Source organism: Cyprinus carpio, chromosome A12, assembly GCF_018340385.1.
Source record: "Cyprinus carpio isolate SPL01 chromosome A12, ASM1834038v1, whole genome shotgun sequence".
Classification (NCBI taxonomy): Eukaryota; Metazoa; Chordata; class Actinopteri; order Cypriniformes; family Cyprinidae; genus Cyprinus; species Cyprinus carpio.
The window spans coordinates 9,775,421-9,793,603 of record NC_056583.1 but is presented as its reverse complement, the minus strand read 5'-3'; the positions used below and the strand labels follow the sequence as shown (position 1 = coordinate 9,793,603).

The 18,183-nt window shown below is 36.1% G+C and overlaps 1 protein-coding gene across 2 annotated transcripts; it reads left to right on the top strand.

Moving 5' to 3' along the window:
• Positions 1-379: 379 nt before the first annotated feature.
• Positions 380-17,246, top strand: hectd2 (HECT domain containing 2). 2 transcript variants are annotated; one of them, XM_042767418.1, is made up of 21 exons: positions 381-846; positions 1,631-1,757; positions 2,597-2,735; positions 2,819-2,921; positions 3,858-3,947; positions 4,082-4,146; positions 4,257-4,302; positions 5,902-6,011; positions 6,188-6,336; positions 6,456-6,579; positions 7,269-7,365; positions 7,721-7,828; positions 8,116-8,248; positions 9,306-9,394; positions 11,551-11,709; positions 13,295-13,369; positions 13,490-13,577; positions 13,694-13,800; positions 15,865-15,980; positions 16,069-16,212; positions 16,283-17,246. In XM_042767418.1, exons 1-21 carry the CDS (start codon positions 769-771, stop codon positions 16,401-16,403), a joined length of 2,268 nt encoding a protein of 755 aa, XP_042623352.1. In that variant the 5' UTR covers positions 381-768; the 3' UTR covers positions 16,404-17,246. The 2 variants fall into 2 exon arrangements, with proteins under 2 accessions (XP_042623353.1, XP_042623352.1); XM_042767419.1 differs by lacking the exons at positions 4,082-4,146; positions 4,257-4,302 and having other exon boundaries at positions 380-846.
• Positions 17,247-18,183: the final 937 nt, after the last annotated feature.

Sequence of the window (18,183 nt, the reverse complement as noted above, 5' to 3'; positions counted from 1 at the left end):
GATTACAGTTCACATAGACTCTATATATGTATATATAAGGTATAAGAGAAAAGCTGAGAATCTAACATTTACATAACACAGTGGCATGCATGGTCTTACAGATATTAACCATAAATAAACATATACATGTCAGTGACTCAATAGACATGCTTAGCGATGCTTTCTGAGCGATAATACTAAGTTTTTCTTTTCATACTACGCCTACCAAAATGTAATTTTGATGTTACGTACAAATAGAGACTTTAGCTGGGCATATTTTAAGTCCCAGGAAAGATCTTAATTAGAGGTGTGCAATAAATCTTACTCAGCACAGCACGGCCCTAGTGTTACGTCGAGGCAGCGGCCGTATCCAAGTCCGTAACTACAAACCTCATCATCATCATCATCATCATCATCATCATCCTCAACAACATGGCGCCAGCGTACAGCTGGACCGCACATAGACGCCACGGCACTTCTTCAGCAAGTTACTTTACTCACTGAACGCAGCGTCGCGAAGACTTTTTGTATCTTTTCTTTTTTACTTTTCTTGTTACTCTGTTCGTTTGTTCTCTTTGACAAGCAACGATCAGCAGTTTTGGTCATCTTAGTCTCAACAACTCACCTGCTTTAGCAAAAAGAACAGACCGTACTGGACTCACTCACTGTTGCAGTAATTCTCAAAGTAAAAGGAAAGTGAGCACTGAGATTACGCAGACGGGAAAAGTATTTTTTTTTCCATAAAAATAAGCCATGTAACTGCGCTCGAAAGGCTTTTCTTCAGAGGACATGCATCTAAACATGAGCGAAAATAACTGTCCATTTGAAGAAAGGGATAGAGACAGACTTCCTCCTATACTAAATCATGTAAGTATTTTTCTGCATTTCAAATATTGCTGACTATAAACACACCTTTTGAATAAACAAACATATTAAAATATCATACATGAATGCATATTTTTTGTACTTTTAAATACTTTATTAATCTGAATCTTTATTTTTAATGCACAATTGCCTTTGAATTGGTGTAGTTATTCTAATGGTAATTATTTATATTGGATTCTGTCTGAAATTAACCAACTGCTGAGACAACACTTTACGTAGTGCTAAATAACTCCGTGAAAATCACGTTAACAGCGGCATGTGTGATTCATGGAATATTCAGCTCAACCTACTACAGTACAGCGCATTTTCTTTTAGTGATTCTGTATTTTCCGGTGTTGAAAGTGCACAAAATAACTTACATCAGCCATTAATGTTTCGTTTCCGCAAAACAACACTGATGCTGCTGGTTACACAATGAGTGACACAATCTCAATTAACTAGGTTTTGATTTCCTCCACTGTTGTTTAAATCTGCTTTAATAAATATATTCTATTATTTATTTTTTATTTTTTATTTTATTTTTACTAATATTTATTTTTATTCAGATATTTGAAAAAGGGGGAGGGGCATATATTTGTAGTATTTATTTTTCTTATTTTGGCTTAATTAGATGTTAATCTGTCAGTTTAGTGTAGCATAGTAATTATAGTTTATTGTAGTATCTGTTCTCTATTGCCATTTGTTTTATCAGCAGAGTACAGGTGTGCTGCAGCACTATTTATTTTCTAGAAATATTGGAATATAACGAGGATCATTTCATCGGCAGAGCTTGGATCGTGGACCGAAGTTCCCTTTCCCCTCTTATGGAAGCTTCATCTCCACCCTGAATCACAAAAGAGAGTCAGGCAGCCACAGTCTTTCTTCTCCGCTCCTGCTACCTGCAGTCAAGCAAGGTCAGACTGCTTCCAGCACTGCCAGTTTTGGCTATTTCTTGTTAAATAACTTGATTTTGTTTATTTATTTGTTTGTACAGTATATATGTTATTAAACAAATTTTATCCATCCATAGTCTGTGCTTTAGGTCTACAAGCAGGTAACTCAAGCAAGGGTTACTATGGCTTTAAAATAATATGCACGAGTGATATAAAGGTAATTCCATTTTATAAAAAAGGAAAAAAAGGAAAAAGAAACTCATTGCATTTCAAAGCAGTCCATTTGGCTGCTTTGAATTAATAACCACTTCACACTGTTTTAAGCAGATGTTTTCCTTTCTTTGTCTTGGAGATCAAAGATGTTGTCTATGTGATGCACAAGTGTGTTCACGCCTAACATGTCTTTAGCACAGATGAGCTTGGGACTTGTTAGGAAGACTCTAGATGGTCTAGGGCCTGACATGGTGCTAAAGCTCATTAAATGTTTTCACTTTACCTTGTGAATTCACTGAGCAAACCTTGAAAATGTCAATTGTTCCTACTCTAGTCCTCTAGATTCTAGTACAAATTGTTTTGTAAATCTTAACTCATGAGGCTTAATCAGTGCATTTGTTGAGAAATAAAGGACAAGGGTGCCTTTAAATATAATAACACTCTGTGCTGATGGTGATTGCGCATTACCAGGTGGTTGTTGTGATGCTGAGAGTCAATGTTTGGATTGATAAGATCTGATAAGATAATGACAAATAATTGTTAGCTGTAGAGTGATTGCAAAAATCCCCCTGCAGAGCATGATGAATGGCCCACCTTGCTCATATTGTGAGCTGCTGCTAATTCATTCTGTGTGCGTTTGTTTTCAGTGAGAGAGCTTCCCCCAATATGTCCAGATGTGAGACAGAAACATCGTATCTCTATTGATGTTCTCCCTCCAGAGGTGAAGGCTCGTTTTTTCTCAGAACACATTATTCCCATTCGGACCAAAACCGCCAAGGAGTTTCAGTATGTACTTCTTCCGTTAGTCACCTTACAGTATTCCCAGGTCAGTTAAACTGTGTTTAACTGTGTCTTTTTTCTGGCTGTAGGGATGATGTTGAAAGGGCAACTATCTCAGGGGATTGGAAGCAAGTTCATGATTTCTACTTGACCACATTTGACTCCTTTTTGGAACTCAATGGTGCATTTAAGGTGTGTTGAATCTCCCAATACAGTGACTTGTTCATATTTTACATTTTTTGCTAAGTTGCTGTTGATTGTTTTCATATTGCTTTAAATTGAGCATAAGCTTGCTTCCAAAAAGTGTTGTTTGTTTTGTTATTTGTTTTTATTGAAAGTATGGTTGCCCATACTCAGAATTCGTGCTCTGCATTTAACCCATCCGAAGTGCACACACACAGAGCAGTGAACACACACACACTGTGAACACACACCCGGAGCAGTGGGCAGCCATTTTATGCTGCGGCGCCCGGGGAGCAGTTGGGGGTTCGATGCCTTGCTCAAGGGCACCTAAGTCATGGTACTGAAGGTGGAGAGAGAACTGTACAGGCACTCCCCCCACCCACAATTCCTGCCGGCCCGAGACTCGAACTCACAACCCTTCGATTGGGAGTCCGACTCTCTAACCATTAGGCCACGACTTCCCAAAATTAACCACAGTTTTTACTGTGAATTATCAGTTCATTTAGTGTGTGTAAAATATAACAACAACCATTTAATATATATTTGTTTTTTAAAAATATTTTACTAGTTGCTCAATTAATAATAGCATATAATTGACTTGTCTAAATGTGCTTTTATTTAGGTTTCTGAGTAATGGTCAGTTTTATGAATGAAACATCCTTTGAAGTGTAGCCAAAGTTTTTAATGAGGACTTTTGGAAGTCAGTGGAAAAAGTAACCGTGAAAGTCAGGAAAGGAGAAAAACTGAACATTTTGGTCTCCAAATGAATCAGTGAGCTCATTCAGGGAGTAAAAAACAAACAAAAAAACATCTGCGTATAGTTTTATCAGAAAATCTTATTTTTATTTGTACCATCTATTTTATATTTGAAGTATATAAAAACACTCATTGTAAGTGGTGATAGAAAGTATGTTTAATGTTTTAATGTTTTAATTTTCTTTTCAGAAAGAAGCAAATGCTCCCTTCAACACTATTGAAGACTCAGGAATAAACATCAAATTTGTCAATATTGTTTATGATGCCTTACTCCACACGGTAAGTAAGAAAGTTTCCTTTGCAAGAACTGATTGAAGTTCTCTTATAATTAAATTACATGGTAAACCATTGTGCTCTGTCTGTTGTTTTGAATTTGGTTTTAACAAAATTGGTTTAATCTGGCTAATTTGCAGCCCGCGGATACACAGAAATCAGTCCTGAAGGGAATTATTAATAGCTTATTAAGAGAATGGAAAGGGTGAGTAGTGCATTGTGTTCTCTCACTGAAGCACTAAAAGAGGACATGAAGTTTTTGCAGAAAATAGAGATTAAAAAATAATCACTGTCAGTTTTGTTTCTGTATTTTAGGCCTCGCACAAAGGATGACCTTAGAGCGTATTTTGTTCTTGTGCAGGTAATGGCATTGTTTTTGCACACATGTGTCTTTTTTTGTTTATGAAGAAATTATTAGTTCTGTTTATCTCTAAAGAATGCAATGTTCTCTTTCACTATAACATCCTGGCTTAATGGGTTGATCTTCAGCTGATTAGCAAAAAGTAGATAACTATATCAAATTATATTGTTTATTGTTATAACCAGAACTGTACATATTTGTCAGAAAAATAAAATTTGGCTCTAAAATTTGGATCCAAATTAGGGTGTTAGAATAAACATGATGCATAAAAATGTACAGTATATATAAAAATAAAACAAATACATTTTATGAACAGAATTGATGTTAGTTTGAAAGCATAGTGACATCAGATTGTAACTAAATAATATGCAACAAAATTGACTGCATTAATCCGTGATTAATTAATTTGTTAATCATATCCAATTTATGAATCAGTTAATGACTTAAAACATATGAACAGATTGATTCACCATAATGAATCATTACAGTGCATAGTACTAGAGTGAGAGAAGACAGGAGATTGTGTTTTATTTCAGCTTGATTACCTGTAAAGCTTCTTACACATTAAAATGTGATGTGGTGTAACATTTTGATGCTCATTGGAAAAAAATAGCTTTGAGAACAGCTGAGCTACTGTCACACTGTTGAAAAATCTAGCACCTTTCAGTTTGTTACACTAACACAGCTGATCTATTCACTCCTCTTACTAGTGACCAAGCCCATACCATTAATACAAAATTGCCTTCATTACACAGAACCCAAAGAATTGTGATACTTTTCTGTAATACTTGTAATTTCTCTTTGCAAACCAAAGCAGTTATCTGCTTGCAATCCTATAGATGTGCACTTACACAGCAAAATTGCTCTAATCTGTCTTTGATTTGCCCTTTGTGTTGGCAGTCAGGTTAAACACCCCAGGCTAAGTAAGAGGCGAATCTGAGTTTCAGGAAACTCTTGATCTCCTCTCTCACCACTTGGCCCATTGACTCCAGCCATAGCTCTGTTCTGGTGCAGACAGATCGTGAGCTAAGTGTTTACTTCACACATGACCAGCGCAGGCTGGCCTAGGACTGTCCAAATAAGGACACAGCCACTGGATTTAAGCCTGGGAAGCCGTGGGCAGAGAGAAAGAGAGATGATGGCTTGGTTAACTGGGATTTGATTCGTTTTGGGTTTTCAGCTTTTATGAAACTTTTTTTTTCTCTCTCTCCATCTGATGGGGATCAGTGGTGGTGAGAGTTAGACATTTTTATAAACAGAAGCATGTACAGATGTCGGTCTTCTCCAGAGTTCGCATATAGTGCTTTTCATCTCCAGACTGTTGATGGGCTCTCTGACCTACATTTCTCTGGAGGACATGATGAAATTGAAAAACAGAGGCAATTATTGGGCTGATCTGTCTGCCGCTAATGTCAGGCAGCCTCTGTATTATTTGCGTTTGCTGTGCCTAAGGAAGGGATGAGGTCATACTGGAGAGGAAAAGAGCTGGTTTCCGCTGCAATGCCACTTCTTATTAAAAGCCAGACTTCTTTCTCTGCTCCTAACTGAAAAGTTATATTTCCTTTTTGAAGTTTGCTGAAATGCCTCTCTGTGTCGCAGAACCCTCAGTACACCAGCCCAGCCACATATGTCATCTATGCACACTTACTGAGGCAAATAGCAGCCCTGGCTGAAACAGACCACCATTTCCTGATGCACTGGTTTAAAAAGTGAGTCTGTACAAAAGATCTTTTTTGAATTCTAAATAGTTGTGGTTTTAATTGTGAAATGTGTCAATGCAACAGATAGCAAAGGTAGCCAGTGTCAATGCATTACACAAATTGACAGTAAAAAAGGAGTGTGTATGGATTATATCTTCCTGCTTATAATATGTTTAATCTTTCAGGCTGCCTCAGAAGCGTTTCAAACAGCTGGTGGAGCGTTTGCAGCTCTTCATCACTACACGCCTATTTCCTGCCAAGCCAGAGGAGTTGCCGCCCATGGCCAAATGCTCCTGGTGGATTCCCTCAGCCACTAAAGTCCTTTCGCTCCTTAGTGAGTACTACTGTGCTGGCCACTTGAAAGGGCTTGGAGAAAATCAAGATGCTTTCTCGTAATTCTTTACAACTGATTCTGAACCCAAAAAAATCTTAACATTGGTCTTGTTTTAACAGATGCTGCAAACACCATTTCCTCTCCCCCTATCATCCCTTTCACTGATTTTTACAACCTAACATTGGACCACATAGACTTTATGGAGGATTACCACACATGGCAAGCTCACGGAAATTCAAACAGGTGTGACAGCAAAAATATAATTTTTTCAAATTCAAACATTGCATTAGAATTGGTTTCAGACAATATTTTATATTTTACAATATTTTTTTTCTAATTATAACAAGCATAATGATATGATTTAAGCATAAACCATTTCCAGTTTAAAAATTGCTAAGTTGCAAGATTTGTGTGAAACGTGATTAAAATGTCATTTAAAAGTTTTTTTTTTTAATATAAATTAATTAAAATGATCAAAAGTGACAGTAAAGACATTTATAATGTTACGAAAAAAGTGTATCACAGATTCCACAAAAATATTAAGTAGCACAAGCTTTTTCAGCGTTGATTGTAATAATAAGAAGTAATGTTTCTTGAGGACCACATCAGCATATTAAAATGATACGTGAAGGATGCTGTGCGACACTAAAGACTGAAGTAATGGCTCCAGAACATTCAGCTTTGCCAAGATAGGAATAAATTACATTTTAAAATATAGAAAAGACTTTTTTGAAATCGTAATAATATTTCACAATATTTTTGATCAAATAAATGCAGCCTTTAGTCAGCATAAGAGACCATTGTATAAAAAAGAAAATACTATTTGTTATTGGAATTAAAATTAAAGTTATTCAAGATATATTGGTCTGTCACCAGTGAAGACTTTAAACTCCTACTCAAAACCAAGCAATTTCTGATCTATATCTCCTCAGGTTCACCTTTTGTCAGTTTCCCTTCATCCTGTCCACAGTGGTGAAGAAGGCCATCATCCAGAGAGACTCTGAGCAGCAGATGATCAGCATGGCCAGGGTGAGAATTCACCTGCACTATGAGCTCTCACTATAACTAAAAATGAAAAAGATCTCTGTTTGGGAAAATATGTGTTCTAGTTTGAGACTATTTTTTGATAACAATCCTAGCTTGGGTGGGGCAGCCATTCCTATGGCTCCCTCCCAAACATATGTGTCCAGACAGTAGGATAAACAGACACATGGCTGGAGAATAATATCATCATACGCCGCAAGTAGACAGACATCGTCTGTCTTAGAAATGTGTTACTCAGAACCAAAGAAATATAGAGACATGGAATAAAACCCAGACGTGGCCATGTTCTGCAAACTTATTTGCTGACTGATAAATGCATTACTCTCTATGTTTTATGCAGCAAACCCTGGTGGACAAGGTTTCTCGCAGGCAGAGGGTGGATATGAGTCTGCTGTTTCTCAACATTAAAGTTAGGCGTCTGCAGCTGGTCAGTGACTCACTGGATGAGGTAATACTGCTTGGTCCAGATCTGTAAACGTAGAATTGCGTCTGTTCCTGTAGATGTTACCAGGAGCTACTTTGAACCACTAAAAAGTATTTAGCTCTGTAAGAAGGCAGAGATTTGTATGGGCTGCATTACTCTGTATAAAGTAGCACAGATCTACATTTTGTTTTCCTAGGCTGAGAGGACTTCCAGCCAAAAGCATGTACATTATGTTCTGGAAAGTTCTAAGTCTGGCTAAGACTTAATTTGGAAAAATGGCCCCTCCATAAATGTGTTCCTTTTTTTAATAGCTTTCGAGAAAGCGAGCAGACCTGAAGAAAAAACTGAAAGTGACGTTTGTTGGGGAAGCGGGGTTGGACATGGGTGGACTCACAAAAGAGTGGTTTCTTCTCCTGATTCGACAGATTTTTCACACAGACTATGGTAAGATGGTCAGGACAGACAGTGCCAGTATTGGATAATATACACTGGAAGACAAAAAAATCTGAAAAAATCTGTTGTGTCATAAACATGTCAAAGCATATATTTAAACATACATTTATTTGAGAGGAAAAATGGCATAAAATGTTAAGACTATTTAAATATTTACTCTTAACATCTTAATAAAGATGTCTCTCAAATAACAAAATTTCTTGGTTTATTAAAAAATTATTGATACTTAATTTAAAGTTAACTTTAAAACAGATACAACCACACACACACATATATGCATGCATACATACATACATACATACATACATACACATATGTATATATATATATATATATATATATATATATATATATATATATATATATATATATATATATATATATATATATATATATATATATGTATGTGTGTGTATTTGTGTGTGTATTTGTGTTTATAAATGATTTATTAATGTGAATTTTCATAATCAAAACCCTTGATTTTTATTTAGAGTAATCAAAAGAATGAGCATAATTCTTATCACTGTCCTACAAAAACATTTCTTAGAAAGTAACATAGAATTTGTGTACCTTATGAGAGTTACAAAAAGAAAAAAAAAGAAAAAGAAAAGTAATGTAGTTAGATTAACTTGCGTAATTAAATTAAAACTGCACCACAATTTTGCGGCTGCATAAATTAAAGCTCTCTGTAGAAGCCTCTTTTCTTATGTTGCTCAGAAACAGCGAAAATCAGAAATATTGATAAATATATTTATGTAATGTACTTTTCTAATAACACAGCACTGATAAAGTGAAAATAAATGATGAAGTGAAAAAAAAAGCTAACATGAAAATATTAACATGTCTGGCTCAACAGGGTGCTAGGATTTCAGAAAATCACGTTTGTCAGTATCTTCAAGAAATGAAGTATCAGTCTTTCAGTCGTCAGTCCTCATGTGCATATTTTATTTAGACAATGTGTGTAAATACATAACAATCAGTGGGTGTTGCTCATTTTTAGTGAATAGTAATTGTTCTTATCTGTGTCTGTCTGTATGTCATGTTACAGGGATGTTCACGTATGTGAAAGAGTCCCAGTGTCATTGGTTCAGCAGCTGGAAATGTGACAACTACTCTGAGTTCCGATTGGTTGGAGCCGTATCCTTTCATTTCCCTGCAGTTTATACAGTATAGGTGGTCACTGTGGGTGTGACAAACTTAAAATAGCACGTAAATACAGAGTCAACTCCCGTTTGGCACATACATCTGACATTCATTCTCGTCCTTCTGTTTTCTGGTGGGAAATGAATTTTCTGCCACCAATCTGTGCTATGATGATGTGAAAATGGAGCATATGCTATTTTTATGCCATATGATTTGTAAATGTCTAGAACGCAATGCTATAATGCAATATGACGCTAATGACAGATGCACAGATATAGTCATGGTTATGAAATGGTTTTATAAGTGATGTGGTGTGTGAGAGGGCACGTGTCAGAGTCGAGAACTGTTCCATACGGTGCTCTCAGGAACGTGCGGGGAGAGACACGGTGGCAGCCAAAGCCTGCCATGTCCTGCTGTTACCCCTCTAATTGTCCCCTCTGGCTTAGGCTTCTCAGTGCATGTGACTGCAGGTCCAGTGTATGGCCTCAGAGCTCTCTCTCCTTCAACATAGAAATGCTGTCACATCAGTGAAAAAATATGAAATAAAGATTCTTTTGTTTTGTCTCGTTAAGAACTGCCAGGACTTGGTTTGTGTTGTCTCATCATTGCAGTCCTCATGGAAACTGTCCCGCCTGTCTGCTCTCTCCCATCTCTCTCCTGAGCTGAGGACTTTTTTTTCCATCGACCTCGCTACACATATGGAGAGCACATGGGGCTGAGTTGTCGGCTACAGCTGAAAGCACTTACCTGCAGGGCTCTTCACATTTTCCTCTAAATGTATTGTACACCTGTTGGGTGTTCTTCCATGCATATTACTGTGTTGCTATACTGTAGGTGATGTTGCGATATTAGCAAATGTTAAATAACTAAGTTGTGCAACACTAGTGGCACAAACAGATTAGCCAAATGTTTTAACCACTCCCTTCATCTTTGATCGATATTAAATTTGGCTGCTCAAACAGATTACAGTTCCCTTTGCTGCTGCAAGTTGCTAGCTGCACACAAATTACAGACTTTCAAGTTATGATGAAATGGAAGTAGTGACAGATCTTTTCTACAGTATTGTGAAGTACATTTAAGTGAAACAGAAAAAAAGATAGGGTGGGGACTTGGTGCTGTCCATAGGTTGTTGACTGGATGGAGGCAGATCTGAATGTGAGTTTGCAGTCGATTGTAAGAAAGGGGCAGGGTTTAAGCAGACAAAATAATTGGAGAAGTCCGCCATACATCACCAGAGGCATACAAGCCAGTAGGCTTTAGTTTACGTTACAGCCATGAATCATTATTGGCTATTTGCTATTGCTAGTCAGAAGTTTGTTGTTTTAGTGTGGCATTCTTATTCAATAGAACATTTATACATTAGCATATAGAACCCTCAAAGTTAACACACATTGACTAAAAGGCACAACAATGTGATTTTAATGCATCTATAATTAAAAGTTTGGGGTTGATAAGAATGTGTTTTTTTTTATTTGGCGATGAAATCTCTTATGCTTACCACTGTATTTACATGATGCAATATACAGTAAAATAGTATTAATGTGAAATATTATTACAGTTTAAGAACTGATTTCTAATGAATAATATTTTTTAAATTGAAATAATATCTGTGATGTCAAAGCTGAATTTTTAAAGCTGAGACATTCACATTATCATCAATGTGGAAAACAGTTGTGCTGCTTAATATTTTTGTGGAAACTCATACTTTTTTCAGAATACTTTGTTGAATAGAAAGTTCAAAAGAAGAGCATTTATGTGGAATAGAAATCTTTTGTAATATTATAAATGTCTTTAGTATCACTTTTAATAAATACATATTAAATAAAATAATTAATTCCTTTAAAAAAATCTCACTGACCCCAAACTCTCAAATGGCAGTGTAGTTTGGTAGTTAAAAAAGGTAAACTAATTTATAGATTTCCATTTGATTATGACTAAAACTCAGTTGAACTGATCATTAGACGTGACATTTTGGAAAGCAGAATGTTAAAGGTGCCTTCATACAAACCACTGGCTGTTAGATCATTGACCATCAAGCCGTGAGGAAGCTACCTTTGGTTTCTGACGTAGCCACTGTGTAACATAAGGCCGGAGGTGTGTGTCAGGTCTATAAATTCTTCCAGCTGTGCACACTTAACCCCGTCTGTCAGCTCATGGGCTTGGCTGTGTACAACAGCATCACACTGGACATCCGTTTCCCCCCTTGCGTCTACAAGAAGCTGCTGACCCCGCCCATTGTGCCATGTGACCTCGACACCACCGTTGGCATGGCGACCCTCACCTTGGACGACCTCCAGCAGATTATGCCTGTATGTACACAAGCTGTGACACACCACATGGTATAATATTCAATCCAGACAAATTTTGATGAACACGTATTTATCAATAACTAATGGGTAGACTACCTGCTGTCACTGTGTAGTGTGGTTTTATTCATATATAAAATAATCAAGCAGCCCATATAGCATTTATGTACTATTTAGGATGTTATGCTCATTATATAGTGACATTGAGCTCATGCAGCCATATGTAAACACAGCAAATGGCTGAGAGAATAACACTGAGTCAGAAATAGCTGTTGCATTATTATCTTGTGCACTTCCAGGGTGTCACCCAGCCATCACAGACTCATACACTGCTGTTGTCTAGTCGCCTGGATGTGATTAATAAGCCTCAGATGGTGCATTGTTCTGAGGACAGCTCTGTTGGCTTTCAGCTCTGCTGATAAAGTCATGCTTGTCTTGTGAATCTCTGAGCAGCCTTTGAAGTATCATGCTTTTCTTTCTTTTGAACTCCTTAACCCTTCAAATGCTGGTTTCTAGTGTTCTGTTTCTAATACAGCTAAATATCAAGTTAGAGTAAGTCCCATTACTGTTATTTACTGTTTATGAGAAATGTTTAAGAGAAAAAACAAAACAAAAACAAATGCAAACAAACAGTCAGTCAAATGATTGTCTGAATGTGCAAGTCTGATTTTACTTGCCAAGTTTATGGTCCGTCCGATTTTTTCAGCAAGGGCACTTCAATATGATTAAATTTAACAATAAAGACATTTATAATGTTACAAAGTTAAAATTAAATGCTGTTCTTTTGATCTCTCTATTAATAAATGGATACTGATATGTGTCGCGGTTTCTATACAAATATTAAGCAGCACAACTGTTTTCAACATTGACAAGAAGAAATGTTTCTTGAGCAGCAAAAATATTAAAACAGATTACTAGGTTATAGGTTATAATAAACGGTTATTTAAAATTTTAATAATAGTTCACAATGCTGATGTTTTTTTTTTACTGTATTTTTGATTAAATGATGCATCCTGAAAGAGAATAAGAGTTTTTTTTTTTAAATGTTTATTTAAAAATCAACTCCAAACTTTTGAATAAAAGTGTACGGTAGTTTACTTGTTTCTATCATTTTATACTAGGAGAAAACAAACATTTAAGTAACTGGACTCAAAACTTTCTAGTTACTAAGGTACAAGTCTTGTTGCAACTTCTTTGTGACAACTAGCCCTGGTTTCCTCTATATCATTGGAGTTGTTTTATATTATTAAGCTTAGCAAGATCGCAGGGAAACATTTAAATACATTTAATTTCAAACACATGGGACAATCATGACAAAATGGTTCCAGTGTTCTTCTTAACTAATTTATGTTTTTTTGGTGACAATGATATGCTTGTACAAATTCAGCCAGTGCTTCTCCTAATGTGTCCAGCAGAGGGCGCCCAATATTAGCTATTTCTATCATAGCAATTTTATTATGATTTTTAAAGTAAAGTGTCTCTTTTATTGCATTGTTTACTAAAGTAGTAATACACAGTATGGGCAATATAAAAGGATTTCAGAAAATCACATGTTTGTCAAATGTGAGTGTTTCTTTGTGCAATTTAGGATCTTGCTCATGGACTCGGGGAACTCCTCAGCTATGAAGGAAATGTTGAAGAGGACTTCTATACCACATTTCAGGTGAGTCCCCTCTAAACTTGAACTACATCAGGATGTTTGCACTCATAGACTTGTTTCTTGTTCCTGATTGAACTAGGCGATAAAGTCTGTAGATAACATTTCTGTACTTTTTTCCTCTAGGTTTTTCAAGAAGAACTTGGAGTGATCAAGTCATATAATCTGAAACCAGGAGGGGATAAGATCCCTGTAACAAACCTAAACAGAAAAGGTGAGAGAGTCTCCACTCTCTAGTTATATGCAAGACTGAGTTTTCCCTTTTCAGTTTGAATTGCTACATTGTCTTATTCCCGCTACTGAAGAATTGATCTGTTTGTCCCTGCACAGAATATGTCCAGCTCTACATTGATTTCCTGCTGAATAAGTCCATCTACAGGCAGTTCGCTGCTTTCTATCATGGTTTTCATAGCGTTTGTGCCTCAAATGCCCTAATGGTGAGTTTGCTGCATTGTTTTCACCAAAATACTTATTGCATGGTAATTAAAATAAGGAATTCTGGGGAGAATTCTCTGGAAGCAAGTAAATAGAAGCCAAGAAACAGCTTGACTGCAGCTAGTAATTTTTGACCGCTAATGCTGTTGAGAGGCACAGCAAGCCCTGAAATATTCTACAAGTGGCTCTCAAACAGAGAGAGTTTCAGGGGCAGGAGAGAGGGCAGGGTCTGTGGGCCATTTTGTGTGCGTGTGTGTGTGAAGGCTACATCTGTGTATGGGCTGTCACTTCCCCTTCCCCCTCTGTTGGAAGAGTGCCCTGAAACTGGGCCTGCTTTGTTTGTTCAATCTCCATACCATATCCAGGCTCTTCAGCTACTGGCTGGGAGAGACCTCTGACTCAAGGTCATATAGAATGAATACATAGAGACCCTCAGAAAACTGCAATTCTCTCGCCCTGCTTAGCATATCAATTGGAATCTGAACAAAGACTAATTTTCTTACAGACTTTGCACAGCTCATGACTGTGGTCTCCTCCATGTTTAAACATATAGCCAATGCTGACTCAATGAACTAACTAGTTTGAGAATTAAAAATAAAAATAACAACAACAATAATGTGATATTATGTTTGATTTAAATTATTCTTGATTGTTCTTCTTTTAGATAATATGTAAATAGATTTATTTTTATATCTGAATATCTGTTTCAGTTTACAATTTTGTCTGAAAGAATACCTGGAATCATTTAAGAATACCTAAACTGTTATCACATATTGACTTCCTTCCTGAACTCTTTAGACACTTGTCTTTTATATTTTATCGCACTCTGGTGTCGCTGTACCTTATGGTGGGAAAATTAGATTATTGTGATTTTTCTTTTTTTTTTTTGGATAGCAGTGTAGTTTTGTATCTGCAGAACTTTAAGTCTTTCTTAATTAAAATTCTTGAATGTCTTAACACAAGATGAGGGAGTGTTTTAAACTGTGTGCTGGAATAGTCTGTGTAAGAAACCACATTTACCAATACACATTTTCTTTCTTATTACAAAACTTTCTTTTGTAAGAACAACAGTGATAACAGCAAGCCTTAAATACACATGAGAGAGTGTTCAGTATGATGTTTTATATTTGTTGGATATTTTTCTCCAGGGAAAATCATAAATTACACGTATGTTTATCTTGCCGATGATTCAGCCTTGATTTAGACTTCCCAATATGGTGCTTCCTCAGACTGCTCTCTTAATCAAGATATGCACACAGAAAAAAGAAAAGCAGAGAGAGAGTTATTTCATCCGACCATTTTAAGGAATGTTCAGACTATGAGTCATTGGTTTCTCTCTGGGTTCACTGAACTGCACAATCACCAGTTGATATACTGAGTTTTTTTTCCCCTCAGTATGCTGTAGGGTCAGCTATACATGTGTCCAGTGGATTATTTAAACAGTGCGACGACAGTGAAATAGTGTCACAATGAGAAGAGATAAACATGTTTTCAAAACCTCCTCTGGCCTGATTCCACTGGCCATGATCAACTTTAGGGCCTCCCCGTCTTTAGTGATTACGCAACAGTTGACTGTGTCCCTGTGGCTGCTTATGTAAGAGGCTCTGTAATGGTTATATCTGACTCGCTGTTCTTAGTGTGAGGTGAGGCGGGAGGGGTAAGGTGGAGGGTTAGGGGAGGGGAAGGATGTAACAGATTCGTTTGGACCATTGTTACCTATTCCTTGGCTTAAATACATATCTTTATCTTTCAGTTTCTGTCTTTCACACTGTCTGTCTGTTTCTCAACACATTGCACAGTACAGTCTGTGTACGTGCAGGGTGTGGCAAAAAGTTATATTTTGATAAGATGGATATGTTAACCAATGTCCTTGTATTGAACTTCATTATTAAGTCTTTTGTTGTTGTTGTTGTAAAGATTACATGCATGTGAAGGGGCATAATTAAATGCATTTTCTTAACATGTTATTTAAATTAACATTTTTTTTTTTTCCCTGTAAATATGCATCAGCATAATCACAACAATGGTAGTACCATAAAGACTCATTAAACCTATAATTTATGTAGCTTTTAAGGCCAGAGGAGGTTGAGATCCTAGTTTGTGGAAGTCCTAATCTGGACATGGGTTCTCTTCAGCGAGTGGTACAGTATGAGGGCTACAGCAAGACTGACCCCACCATCCGGTACATGTCCTGTTTACAATTTTTAATAGTCATGCTCTTACATGCTTATCAATGAGTGGAAAGGTGACTGTTCGCTCTGCTGTTACAGAGCCTTCTGGGATGTGGTACTGCCATTTCCTTTGGAGCTGCAGAAGAAACTGCTCCACTTCACCACAGGAAGTGACCGTGTTCCTGTGGGTGGAATGGCCGACCTCAATTTCAAGATCTCCAAGATTGATGTTTCCACTGACTGGTAATCATCACATTGAAATGACTGCATGCATGTTCATTATCTGCAGTTTATTTATTTATTCTCTTTGCAGGCTCCCAGTGTCACATACATGTTTCAACCAGATCTGTCTACCTCCATACAAGAGCAAGAAAGAACTACGGCAGAAATTAACTATTGCCATTTCAAATGCAGAGGGCTTCGGATTGGAGTAAATTACAGTTGTGGATAACCTAACTTATGGCTGTATTTAACCTGTGTCCACTGAAAGAATACAGGCTGTGATAGTTCTAATGTTTGTTTTTAACAGCCAACAGGGTTGTGCTTTTTAAATTCTTTTTCAGTTCCTGAATTGAGATAACAAACAAGTTGCAGAATTGTAAATTGAAATTGTATGCAAGGAAGTGGAATTAAGATCAATTAAATCTTAATTAAAGTTCATATACACTATTGTTCAAAGGTTTAGGAAAGAGATTACAACTTTCATTCAACAAAATTGCATTAAATTGATTAAAAGTGACAAATACATTTATAGTAATACAGTAAAGACATGTTACAAAATATTACTCAAATATTACTTTCTAGTAATCAAAGAATCCTGAAAAAAATGTATCATGGTTTGTACAAAAATATTAAGTAGCACAACTCTTTTCCACAATTGATAATACTAAGAAATGTTTCTTGTAAGGATGCATGATATTTGATTTTTGCCGATGTCCGATATATTCCGAATTTTCAACTCATTTTGGCCGATATCCAATGCCGATACCGATATATAGTTATTTTAAATTTTAATTAGTTTGTAACAAGAACTTATTTGTTAAAATTAAATAAACAATAATAAAGTTATTTTATAATGACAGTACATTGTAGATTTAAAAATAACTATAAATAAACTATATATTAATCACTGCATTTTTTCAGAAAGCTGCAGTGGTAACCTTAACATTTTATTTTAAGATTTAACATTTGTAGATGGTCAAAAGCCAAAGAGTTGTAAAAATTCTGAAAATCTTTTAGTGCTCAATTTGTTTAAAAAAAATCTAACACATTACAAATTAATGAATAAATCAGTATATATCAAATTATATAATTTAGTGATTTTTTTTCTCATGTAAGCTATAGCTTCTGACCTTTAAATCAAAACATACTCATGATTTTATGCCATCAATTACTGCTTTATTTAATCAGAAACAGTCTAAATATTATTTGTGCATTTTGCTTTCATTTAATTAGAAGTAGGCCAATAGCGCCATTACAGAATTAAAACTCATTACCGAATGGGCATTAGGCATTAGGCTGTCGCTGCTGCCACTGCACATGCTTTTACTGTTTACTCTATCATAATCGTCTCTATCATAAGCGTCAACCAAAAGCGTCAACGTGCATTCTCAGTTTAAATGCAGTGATCCAAAACAGTGAATCTAATCACCATTCAGGCAAAACTTTGCTTCAAGAATGAGCCACAATGATTACATGATCAAATCACTAGCACACCCTGAGCAAATGTGAGTTAATGTATTCCCCTTATTGGTAAGACATATCGGCATAATTTTTCAAATAAGGCCGATGCCGATATTTACATTTAAAGCCATCATCTAACGATTCCGATATTGCTCCGATAAAATCGGGCATGCCTAGTTTCTTGAGCACTTGGATCATGTGATCCTGAAGACTAGAGTAATGGTTGCTGAAATTTCAGCTTTGCCATCAGATGAATAAATAACATTTTAAAATAAATAGAAAACATTATTATTTTAAATTATTTTATTTTAAATTGTAATAATATTTCACATAATATTCTTTCTGCAGTAAGTTCCACTTCCTGTCATGTCAATTCAAATTCCAATTCAACTTCCTGTGCACATGCTCTATTCAGTTCACACTCATTAAGGAATTAATTATGAGACAAATCTACAATTTTGAAGTTGGCTCAACCCTGACAGCCACATAAGGTAAGCATGAGGATAATGCACAGCAGTAATAATGTAAGCT